We start from the raw sequence: 13378 nt of genomic DNA on the forward strand, positions 1-13378 counted from the left end.
GCGGTCTAATCAAACCCCGCTCTGTACAACGCAACCTCCGAGCCTCTAGTCTCGCTCGACTTGATCCTCCACCCAGGACTAAAGGAAGACAAGCTTCAAGGCTCTTCTCTGTTCTAGCACCCAAGTGGTGGAATGAACTTCCTCTGTCTGTCCAAACATCTGAGTCTCTTGCTGTTCTTAAAAAACGATTAAAAACCCACCTCTTTACTAAGCACTTAAGCTGACTTGTACTTATTTACTAACATTTTTTTTTCCATTTCCAAAAAAACCAACAAAAAAACCAAAAAACCCCACTTTGGTTCTAACAGGTTTCAGCAGATTTGTGTTCTTTGACTGTTGTTTACTAAAACTTGAGAAATGAAATGTTTACTATGGAAGCACTTCTGTAAGTCGCTCTGGATAAGAGCGTCTGCTAAATGCAGAAAATGTAAATGTAAACATAGTAAAGAAAAATCTCCAATCTTTTTTAAATAACGACTTTACACTTTTTGTGTAATCCTCCTCATTTGCAAAGCATGTTGGATAGAGGCACAGTTTGAATGTTCCACTGTGGTGAGCCCTGACAGGAGCTGCCAAAAGAAGAAGTAGAATAAGAACAAGAAGAATAAAAAGAAGAACAAGAAGAGGAAACATGCCATGTAAACAGCACACTCAGATCTAAAGTTTCTTGCATATTAGTTGGTTCTGCATAAAATGCATGGTCCAAAAAGCTTTGTTTATATATTCATATTATAAAAAACATTCTCTAGAATGTCATTATGCAATTCAGGTTTACTGTATTGTTGGATAATTGTGCACTTTCTCAGTCTCTCAGTATTATATGTTAACAAGAAGAATAAGAAACAAATAGATTTAAGTCTTAATATTTTATTTATTCATTTAATTTTTCAAAACTATTTTTTCATAATAAATCTTCACTTTGAGGTCGTCAAAGAATTTTCACAATAAAAACAAAAAAGGTATCATAGAAAAATTGTACACAAATAAAAACACAAAAAATGAAAATTAATAATTTTATTCTGAAGTTTACGCATTTTGTACTTCTTGTGCATTCATGTAGTATAAGATAGCAAAGAGGAGTGTTTACAAACAGTACAGTTTACTTTTTCTTTCTTATACATGTGCTTTATTTGGCAGAAATGTTTCATTGCACATTTTTTTATTCGGGGGGAATCCGGTCATTACCTGTCATTTTTTAACTTTCCATCATGTACTAATGACCATGCATAATCAGTTTGGTCAATAAGAGAAGCAAAATGATATTGCTTCAACTGTACGTATCATTTCAGTTTGTGTCAATGTGTTTGCTTGGTCAAATCGAGACCTGTGTTTGTGTCTCTGTATGCTGACACACAGGGAGTAATTGCAAAATTAAATACAATGGCGAAAAAAACCAATACTGACATTGAGGATGCACAAGGGAGGGAAAAAAATACAGGAGTCCAAATGGTTATAGCAAATGGCAGAAACGGTTCTATCGCTATAGCAACACACTGACATTTAGATTTTCTGTTTTTAATCATTTTCCCATTTGCTTTTACTAGAAAAGGTTTGAGCAGGTATACTGTAGTTGGCATCATCTATATAACAGGCTATAAAACACCACTTCAGCCACAGTCCAGAGAGCACACATAGATAGTCTTTGCACCGTATATAAACATATGTAATAAGATACTTCACGTGCATGGAGTATTTCTTGAACTATCCCCCAAAAGCCCAAAGATGCTTTATTATCCTTCGCCACAATCATTGGAGTCGACCATTGCTCTCACAGACAAATGACTCAGCGATCGATTTAACACTGTTCGATAACAAGGCCTCCACAGTTCAAGGCATTCATCCTCAATATTGACTTGTGTTTGGATCCTCTAATGTTATCTTCAGCTTGTATCTGTCTCCAATGCCAACACTGCAATTAAAAAAGAGGGGGCGAATACTTTGGCTGATTGAACAATCATACAGTAGGTAGCTTTTCAGAGTAATAAGTTTATTTTCCATGGTTTAGTCTGTAATTTTCTGCTTGTTCTTGGGTAGAGGGCATGTCCCCGTATAACACACACACACACACACACACACACAGGCAATGCAATATGAAACATGGAATACGAAAGACTCAATTCTGACCACTGGCCATGTCTTTTTGAGATTCACCCTCACATATAGAATTGTTCTGGGCTGTCCCTTTCCAGAGGTTTGAATTGACTTCAGATTGGTTTGTGGAATTCCCTTCATACACACGTTTAGATTTGTGTGTTTGAGTAAAAATTATATGTTCATATTGTTAGTAACAGTTTGTTTCGACTGTACTTTTTCCTCAAAATTACTATACACAGGTTGGCGTGTCCTCCCGAGAGTTTCGGAACACAGGAACCGTGAGCCAGGAAGGGGGGGTTAGGTCTTTATGATCAGACGTAGTACTCTTTATCCTTGTTCTTTTTGTTCTTGCTGGAGATCTTGGCCACGCCAATTGGTTTTTCTTTTACGGCAGCTCCATTGGGCTGCGTGGCAGAGTTACTGATGTAATTGCGGCTCTCGTCTACGTGATAAGAGCCCTCGTCTCGGTTGCGGTACTTGTACATGGCGTAGAGTAAGATGAGGATGCACAGGGCTGCAGCTGCTACAATGCCAACTACCATGCCTGTGGTGCTGCTGGACTCGCGGATCACCTCTGGGCTTGGGTAACCCTTTGCTTCAGGCAGGGGAGGGTGTGCTGTACAGAGTGGAAAGAAAGTCACTGTCAGTACAAATACCTGTATGATTTTTAAATTTTAAACCACAAATTCTATAAACAATAAAACAACAAATAACAACAAATAAAGTCAGGGAATAAATCTAAAGCATTATTATTATAGATAATATATGTATTATTTATGAGCACTGTATAGCAACATTTGTTGGCAATTAATTGATCATCTATTTCTACGTATTATCTACTTTGGTTATGCCCTATGTATAACCATGGGTTCCCACTGAACAACAATAGCTCAAGGTGCAGGACTATTTTGATTTTATTTTATTTTATTTGGATTTTAATGTCATGTTTTACACACTTTGGTTACATTCATGACAGAACAGATAATTACTGGTTACACAAGATTCATCAGTCACAAAAAAAACTCCAATTCACCTTACTTGCATGTTTTTGGACTGTGGGAGGAAACCGGAGCTCCCAAAGGAAACCCACGCAGACATGGGGAGAACATGCAAACTCCACACAGAAAGGACCCAGACCATTCCACCTGGGAATCAAACCCAGGACCTTCTTGCTGTGAGGCAACAGGCTACCCACCAAGTCACTGTGATGCCCAGGTGCAGAACTAATTTGTACCTGAGCAGCCAGGTATAGTCAAGCAGTTGGGGTGGGAGTGGCCAGAAAACAACAAGTCTGTATAAAGGCCTATTAACAATTTACTGGTATGCACACTGAGCAGGTGCAACCTTTCCTGTTACATTTGGATTGCCTACATTTGGAATTAAAAGTAGGGGAAAAACAGTAAATAAAGGCAGTTGTGAAATTTTATATTGTTTTTCTCAGAAGTATGAAGTACAAAACAGGGGCAACTAAACATGGAATCTGGCTAAAGATATAGAGTCCAAGTACATCTGTCTTCCCAAATCACATCTAATAATCAACATCATTCACATGGTTATGTTACTGCTTTTATATTAAAGACATAACTGTTGCATAGAACAAAAAGAAAACAATGTAGAGTTGGATGTATTTGTAATTAAAAAGTTTTATCTCTTCCAGATGATACAGCAGTTCGGATCCGATCTTTTTACTGTTCTGCTACAAGCATTAAAATGTTCTTAAAATCTTATAATGGAACAATCTAGATACAAGATATGTGGGACAACCACAGAATAACCTGTACATTACAGAATTTTTTAATCTGTGGTGACCAGCTTTATTTTCTGGCTGTTCATGTTCCTGAGAGATATTTATCTGTTTTGTGATTTATGTTGCTTTATTGAGAGAGGGAAGTAATTTGGTGGCTGCATGGCTGTAGGCAGGTCATAAAACCAGGGCTGAAATGACACCTGGAACATGTAAGCCTCCGCATCGTCGCTAAGTCAACTGTAGCCTGCAGATTTAGGAAATGAGATGATGATAAATGTGTCTGAAAAATGGATCAGGCTGTTTGCTCATGTATTGGATAATAGAGTGATCACATCACAATAATATAAAAAACTCAGTTCTGCTTACATTACTATTCATTTATATTACTACCTTATCATAACAGTCTTTTTGGTTGTGTTTGTGTTATTCAGTTGTGAAGTCTGTTTAGAGATTACAAACCCCTTAACAGCAGTAAAATTTTTAAATTCTAGCCCTGGGTGTGAATGTTTCATTATTTCACAGACGTGCTTACAAAGCCACATTAAATTGGACTTCTGCATGGATCACTTGCAGCTTGCATGGGGAACGCAAAGGAAAGTCAGTCAGTTAACCTTTAATTTTTAATTCATTGTTTTAAGCAGTTTGTACAGGTGCCTGTATTAGCATGTGCACAGGCTGTTAGGAAACAAAGAAAAACTGTTTTCATGTTACACAGGCGTGCTCAGTGGCCTTTTCCAAATCTGATCCTTACATCAAATATCGCCCTGGAAAAGGAATTGGTCTTTATTATTAAGAAATGGATGAATGGCAAATCAGAATGGATGGCATTCTGAATCCGCCCTGGATTATATATTAAATGCTAAAATAAAGTATTATTTGAAGTATATACTTAATAAATAGGCCAGCATTGAGCCATATTTTATGTGACTGATGCCTCTTTCATACAAATTACTCGTGATCTGTTTGCTGGATTTGATCAGCTGTGCACTTGCTCATTTTTTGTGTGGCTGATATGCACACATTGACTGGCTTTTATTGCTTCACCATAAAAACAGATGATATTATACACTTATTATGAATAAACGTATGCTTTAGCAATGTCAACATTACTGTCATTCTGAGACACCTATAACAAAAAGTAGAACTTGCTATACAATTGTGTTTTTAATGTCAGTTACAGCTGTGATTTAAGATTATGCATACTGAGTAGATTCTGTAAAAAGCTATATTTCTAGATTAGTTATCCTGCTTTCACTGATATGTTTAATGTCTGTGGGTGACAATATTCTGGGTTTTTAAACTCAAGTCAGCAGGGTAATAAAATACTGCAATTGAGTTTTATGTCATGCCGCATTAATATTATTATCTGTCTGGGTGTAAAAATGGCTCTAGGTACCATCGTTTATGGTAATAATTAGTTACTACATGAACGTGCCTTGAATTACAAGATATAGACTGTATCACTTGTCTTTTTTCTGAACTACAATAAAAAAGTCTGGGTAAGCAAGTTCAGTGCCTTTTCTAAACATTCAAGAACATTCACGAAATGGTGTGTCTGACAGCTCCTACACATGCCCTGCTGAGACTATTTAAAATACCTTATTAGTCAAAAAAAGATCTTATTAGTCAAACACCAAATCACTTGATTACATCACAGTAAGGAGGGTGTAAGAAAATGACTGATGATTTACCACTATAGGCAGCTCATTTTTACCATTCACTTTAATTATGCTAGTTTTAAAAATGAGGTTTAAAGATTGGAGGAAAATACGATTGACAGCAAAAGAAAGACATTGGTAGCAAGAATAGAAAAGTAAGATGACTAACCTAACCCACCTGAGGTTGGGTCACATGGGTCAATGTCCTCATCATCAGTAGGACACTCCGCTGATGCTACCAACAGATCATCCTAAAGAAGAGAGAAATAGTACAATGTAAATTAATATTAAAATTATTAATAACAATAAAATCTTAAGCAGTGATACTTTTGAGATTGTGTAAGACATAGTGAGTCCAAAAGAAAGAAAATACTTCTAATAACTTGTTACCAAAACAGCTACCAATCTGGGAGCATGATAGAGAGAACATTCTTCCCTAGAGAAATCAGTAAAATCTCATTTCAAATAGCAACTCATGCACCATCAATAGGAGATAAACATGCTTAAATGAGGGCTTTATCTGAACCCTTATGTATACTAGAGCTTACAGATACCTAAGATTGATTACTATCACACTGGCTGGTTATGATACAGGGTCATTAATAACACCCAAACAGCGAGGCTAATTATGCTCTCTAGAAATGAACAGCTATATCAACAGGGATACACTATGACAGTTTTTAATGATGAGGTTAAAACTTTTCAACTGTGCAATCTGAGAAACCAGGACTGCTGTTTTAGGGCACTGGGGGAGTACCTTTAGCATGACTGGCAGACAGGATGTAAACAAGCAAGCCCAGTGAAGTTTTACATAAATTGTAATATTGACACACGCCTGGCACTCATACAGCTAAACAGTCCATAAACTAGCCTCAGAGGAGGGAAATCAGAACAGTAATGGTTCACATCATTGTGTAAGTGCTGCATGTACCCATTTGTTGGCAAAGGCCATAATACTGACTTTAGTAGATTAAAGCACGCTGGTGTCATTTAGAATGAAATATTACAATATCAACATTTAAACCTACTCTATTAGCATTTCAAAACATCTGAGTGCTACACAAACACTGCATTGAAAGAGTATTTGCTTTTAGTATTTACATAAATGTTTCTCACAACCTGAAATGTGTATCAGTTTCACTTATTATAAAAACATGTATGGTAAACTGACCATATACAAATAATTAAAACATTATAATTATTCATTTTTCATTGTTGAGCCACTTTTGGCAGCTTTTATAAAAAATAGTCTATTATTAGTCTATATTTTGCACAATGTGATGGAGCAATTTTAATTTCATATTTCATACAAAATTATTCAACCATTCTGAGGTTCTACATTGGGGGTGGTGTACATTTTTGTTCTTTAACACAGATGGTTAATGTGGTTAAGATCAAGACTCAATTAAAAAGAAAAAGCTTTGATTTAAAATGTTACTGCTATGCTGCATGTTGCTACTGGAATCAGAACCCATGACTTTTTATTATTATGGTGTCTTCTGTAACTCATTCTGTAAGGCTGTAACTAATTCCTCGACTGGGTTAAGTCTGGTTTCTCGTCTGACGATAAAAGATGAATTAAGCTCTGAGGTTTGTTGGTTTTTTTGTCCAGATCTGTGTGGCTTTGTGATCAGATTCCTGACTTGCTTAGAATGCTGCTTTGACTTGATTGTTTCTTTATTTTACTGACAGACCTAACGAATACCATAGAAAGTTTATCTGTGCAAAGCAATTAATAATGGTTCATTCAGAAATGTATTACATAGGTTTGACCAATTAAGGGAACTGGCAAGATGAGATCAAAGCTAGTTTGACCAATATTAGAGGTGCATCCCGTCTTTTTTTTCTTTCTACTTCTATCAAAAGCTTTAAACACAATAGTTAAGAAGGCTGGATATTGAAGGGACTATATAGTTCAAGGACAATTTGTTGCAATGCTATATATGATTTCCCATAGTACAAACTACAAAAATTATTTACAACATTGGCCCATATAGTTTAGTTTACACGCCTTTGATTTACACTATAGGGTACCATCTAAGTGTATTTTAGTAGCTTATATCTTTTTTTGTTGTCTATTTGACATGAATGTTTTCTGTACTGTTTGAAACATGAAATTACATTACTATCTGATAACAAGTCACATCAAACTTTGAATGAAAAACAAGGCCATATACAACAAAACCTCAGACAATTTCCTAGACAAAACAGCACTGTTCACAAACACACAACAACAAACAATCAGAAAAATCTTGCCTCGGTTCCAGAAATAGTTCCAAAGGGAAAGAAAGCCATGTTGAGCTCTTTCAATCAAAATGTTAAGACAAAAGATAAAATCCGACCAGCGATCAGTTTAAAAATCACCCAAAACAATTAACTTTGATGAGCTCTCTCAAATCCTTGCTTTGCACACACAATGGTGCTACATTCCTCTCAGCTCTCTGACAAGACTCTGAGGATGTGAAGTAACGGCAACCATTCTGCGCCAGCATTCACACCTCTCTGATTAGTCCTGTGTTTATTTGATGCCAGCTGGAGCATGCCTGTGTATGTGTGTCATCAGAAAGGCAGAAATGGATATACCATTGATTTGCCTTTATGTGCTCACACACACACACACACACACACACTACCCACAGGCATGAGGGCAGTGCCCACATCAGTGAGGACATCTCATCACTGCCATCAAAGACTTTATTGCCACACAAATTACATGGGAAAAGATGGATAGGGAAAAGTGAGAGAGAAAAAGAGAAATAAAAAGAGAGAGATGAAAGGTGGGAGTTAAAAGGCCCCCTGTACGGATCAGTATCAGCGTAGTTGCCATAACCACCCGACTGCCATTTTCCTCACAGCACAACTCCCAACTCTCAAACGGCATGCAAGTAGGTCAGAGCGGGTGAATAATTTAGGACCCCGGTGCTGAAGCACTGGGCAAAGTGCAGAGGGAGACAATCTCAGTCACACTGATTCTGGTCATTTCAATTCAAATGCTTTTACTGACATGCCAAATATCAATACATTAGTACTGACCAAGCTATAGTACAGTTTGCTATGGTGTCAAAACTGTACACATTTAAGAAGTACAAATGACTACTTTCACAGACACATTTTTGGTATCCCTCAAAAAACACATTAATATGCATTGGTGGTTGGGCGTAGGAGTGTTTGTGGGTGGAAGTCAATGTTCTGGACACGTGAATAAAAGCTCATCTAGCAATTGTTGTTCTTAGGAGATGTCTTGTGGACTCAATATGAAAAATGCTTGAATTGATTAACATACAAAGAAATAGCCAAAAAAAAAAATTTAACTGTGGCTTCAAAACATGTCAAGTCTCATGGACAAAACCTTTAGAATTGTGTTTTGGGAATAATTTGTTTCAAAGTGTAAGTGTAAAAGAAATGTAAATGTATTAGGTACACCTGTGTTGACAATTTTATAAGCTATACTTACTGAACAGATTAACTTTTTGGGCATACAATTAATGACTGTAGCCCACTGACCATACAGTGTTTGTGTGACACAGTGTTGACAGTTCTCCACATTGTATTGATACTAACGTAGTAATAACATGGTAGTGTGTGTTGTGTGTGGAGGTATAGAAGAGGCCAGTATGTTTTAACAGTATTTAAAAATCTCAACACTGCTGCACTGGATACCTTCATACTGAAAGTAAACACTAAACTACCATGTCGTTACTATGTTAATGTCATTGTAGGGTCATTTGACCTATTGGACAAATGAATGGGAATGTTCAATGATACAAATGTGTTTACTTGCTTTTCAGTAGTGCTAAATACTAATAAACACTGAAAGTAATGTTTATAACATAAACAAACATTAACACGACTAACAAACTGTTATGCTGCTGAAATGCTTTGCAATAAAAATGTTTTATTAAAATCAAGTAAAATGTTTTGGCCTTTTTAACAGGGCACCTAATTAAGCATGAATATATCATCTAAAGAAAAAATTCGGTAACCTCTTTATCATGACTTTGTAATGTCAACCGGTTGTGTAAGCTGCTAAATAGCCATCATGACATCACATGTTATACAATCACTGGTACTGATACCAAAACCTAGGTTCCGAGGACCCATGTTCCCATGCAGCAACTACTCTATCAGATTAGCTTCGGTGTACATCATGAAAGACTATGGGCTTCTTATAAACAACCCCATAATCTTTTTTTCAACTTATCTTTCTTCTTCTACTTCTTTTCGCTCTCCTTTCCATCAGAGGCAAAGTGGCTTTAATGTGTCAGGACTAAAATCAGAGTCCTCAGACATGCTGTTATATAAGCAGTGAGCATGAGACTGCTCTTTGAATCCATAAAAGTCAAATATGACTAAGACTGAGCTCTCAGCCTCCATCTGCTGTGGTTTGCCATTCTCCTCTGCCTACTCAACAGCTGTGCTAAGTTGGACATGGGGAGAGCGAGGCAGAAAACAGGTTAAAAGTAAGGGAAAAAGTTAGTTTGCCATAACTTCATAAGTATAGTATGGAACAGTAGTATTTGGTTTGATGTCTCTGTAAAAAATCTTTGCTGTTTCCACTTCTCTCTTTCTGTCTTTAATAATTGTATTATTTATAATTGGTGTGTTGTCTTATTGTGATTTTAGCTGGGACAAGCAAACAGGAAAAAGCAAAAGCTTAGTTCACCTTTAAACATACTAAAGGAACCAGATGTGCACTAATAAGAGAGGCTTTGATACAACACACCTGTTTAAACCCTTTAGTTAACCCAGAGCTGCCATTGCCCTATTCATTACCAAGGTGCCATGGCTGGTTCCAGCACCTGTATTTGATAAGGAACCATTCTGGGAATTTTTTTACCATTAAAGACTAGGATTCCTTGAACTCGTTGGTTTGAATCTCAGCTTTTCTACCAGCAGGCTTAGCACCTACACGAACAACGATTGGCTTGTTGTTCAAGGGGGGAAGAGGATTCCTTATAACTGATGCACTTTCAACCTCAACTAGCTGAATGATGGAACCTGCATAGAGATGGGGGATATATATATATTATAACAATATAATGTGTTATAATAATCAGGGTGTGTCTCTCCAAAGCTGATCCACATATAAACTCGCCTTGTGGGTGAAAACATGCAGTCGGCTACTGCACACGTGAAGGCATGTGTTAGTTATGGATCTCCTCAGTCAGCGTGGAGGTCAACATCAGTAGAGAGGAAGCGTAACACAATCAAGTATGGATACGACTAGATTGGAAGGAAAACTGAGGGAAAAACGCAAAGGAATCCCTTTTGTAACCTACATGAATATTTTGTTATGGGTTATCTAAAATATAAAATCTGCTGGGTCACAATGTATACTTAACAAGCACTTTATTAGGTATCTATTTGATACAATCAGTATTTTATAAGCTACATATACCATACTGATGAACTATGTTGGTACGCAATTACTGACTGTTGCCCAGCTGTTGCTCTGTACACTCTGTCTTCCCAGTGTACCCCATTTTTCAATTAAACAAGACATTATGTTATGTTCAATGAGATGTTATTTGGGTGGTCGACTATTCACAGCTGCAATGACACTAACATGATAACGGCATGGTAGTGTGTGTTGTTCTGAAATTAGTCTATTAGATGCAGCAGTGTTGTTGGAACTTTTTAATTCGATTTGGGTTTACTGCTCTCTTTAGGTACACATACACTGTTAGCAATTGATCTATGTGTACTATGTGTGTATACTAGAGCTTTTTTATGCACAGTATGGTCTGGTCACATTACTCTATTGGCTTTCTTCTCTATCACTGACATTAAGGTTAAACATGCAAACATCACTGCTGCACCTGCTTCTCTTATACCAGTACAATACACACTACCAGGTCATGTACAGTGTATCACAAAAGTGAGTACACCCCTCACATTTCTGCAAATATTTCATTATATCTTTTCATGGGACAACACTGTAGACATGAAACTTGGATATAACTTAGAGTAGTCAGTGTACAACTTGTATAGCAGTGTAGATTTACTGTCTTCTGAAAATAACTCAACACACAGCCATTAATGTCTAAATAGTTGGCAACATAAGTGAGTACACCCCACAGTCAACATGTCCAAATTGTGCCCAAATGTGTCGTTGTCCCTCCCTGGTGTCATGTGTCAAGGTCCCAGGTGTAAATGGGGAGCAGGGCTGTTAAATTTGGTGTTTTGGGTACAATTCTCTCATACTGGCCACTGGATATTCAACATGGCACCTCATGGCAAATAACTCTCTGAGGATGTGAGAAATAGAATTGTTGCTCTCCACAAAGATGGCCTGGGCTATAAGAAGATTGCTAACACCCTGAAACTGAGCTACAGCATGGTGGCCAAGGTCATACAGCGGTTTTCCAGGACAGGTTCCACTTGGAACAGGCTTCGCCAGGGTCGACCAAAGAAGTTGAGTCCACGTGTTCGGCGTCATATCCAGAGGTTGGCTTTAAAAAATAGACACATGAGTGCTGCCAGCATTGCTGCAGAGGTTGAAGAAGTGGGAGGTCAGCCTGTCAGTGCTCAGACCATACGCCGCACACTGCATCAACTCGGTCTGCACGGTCGTCATCCCAGAAGGAAGCTGACGCACAAGAAAGCCCGCAAACAGTTTGCTGAAGACAAGCAGTCCAAGAACATGGATTACTGGAATGCCCTGTGGTCTGACGAGACCAAGATAAACTTGTTTGGCTCAGATGGTGTCCAGCATGTGTGGCGGCGCCCTGGTGAGAAGTACCAAGACAACTGTATCTTGCCTACAGTCAAGCATGGTGGTGGTAGCATCATGGTCTTGGGCTGCATGAGTGTTGCTGGCACTGGGGAGCTGCAGTTCATTGAGGGAAACATGAATTCCAACATGTACTGTGACATTCTGAAACAGAGCATGATCCCATCCCTTCGAAAACTGGGCCTCATGGCAGTTTTCCAACAAGATAACGACCCCAAACACAACCTCCAAGATGACAACTGCCTTGCTGAGGAAGCTGAAGGTAAAGGTGATGGACTAAACCCAATTGAGCACCTGTGGCGCATCCTCAAGTGGAAGGTGGAGGAGTTCAAGGTGTCTAACATCCACCAGCTCCGTGATGTCATCATGGAGGAGTGGAAGAGGATTCCAGTAGCAACCTGTGCAGCTCTGGTGAATTCCATGCCCAGGAGGGTTAAGGCAGTGCTGGATAATAATGGTGGTCACACAAAATATTGACACTTTGGGCACAATTTGGACATGTTCACTGTGGGGTGTACTCACTTATGTTGCCAGCTATTTAGACATTAATGGCTGTGTGTTGAGTTATTTTCAGAAGACAGTAAATCTACACTGCTATACAAGTTGTACACTGACTACTCTAAGTTATATCCAAGTTTCATGTCTATAGTGTTGTCCCATGAAAAGATATAATGAAATATTTGCAGAAATGTGAGGGGTGTACTCACTTTTGTGATACACTGTATGTACACTGTCCATTTTATCTGCTCTACTTATAGTTCTACAATTACTGACTGTAGTCCATCTGTTTCTCTGCATGCTTTGTTAGCCCCCTTTCATGCTGTTCTTCAATGGTCAGGACCCCCACAGGACCACCACAAAGTAGGTATTATTTAAGTGGTGAATCATTCTCAGCACTGCAGTGACACTGGCATGGTGGTGGTGTGTTAGTGTGTGTTGTGCTGGTATGAGTGGTTAAAACTAAAAATTAAAAATGAGTTTTTAAACACCTGACTGTCACTGCTGAACTAAGAATAGTCCAGCAACCAAAAATATATCCAGCCAACAGCGCCCCGTGGGCAGTGTTCTGTGACCACTAATGAAGGTCTAGATGATGATCAACTCAAACAGCAGCAATAGATGAGCGATCGTCTATGACTTTACATC

The 13378-nt window shown here is 38.1% G+C and overlaps 1 protein-coding gene across 6 annotated transcripts in view; it reads right to left on the reverse strand.

Moving 5' to 3' along the window:
• Positions 1 to 851: 851 nt before the first annotated feature.
• nrxn1a (neurexin 1a) overlaps positions 852 to 13378 on the reverse strand; it is a 267067-nt gene continuing 254540 nt past the window's right edge. For 5 of the 6 annotated variants that reach the window (XM_063002922.1, XM_063002923.1, XM_063002921.1 and 2 more), the window contains 2 exons: positions 5669 to 5750; positions 852 to 2710 (listed from right to left, as the gene is read on the reverse strand). In XM_063002922.1, coding sequence (XP_062858992.1) covers positions 2406 to 2710; positions 5669 to 5750 — 387 coding nt within the window. In that variant the 3' untranslated portion in view covers positions 852 to 2405. The remainder of the gene's footprint in view (positions 2711 to 5668; positions 5751 to 13378) is intronic. The other variant, XM_063002920.1, reaches the window with a different exon arrangement.

This window comes from Trichomycterus rosablanca, chromosome 10 (assembly GCF_030014385.1).
Source record: "Trichomycterus rosablanca isolate fTriRos1 chromosome 10, fTriRos1.hap1, whole genome shotgun sequence".
Lineage (NCBI taxonomy): Eukaryota > Metazoa > Chordata > Actinopteri > Siluriformes > Trichomycteridae > Trichomycterus > Trichomycterus rosablanca.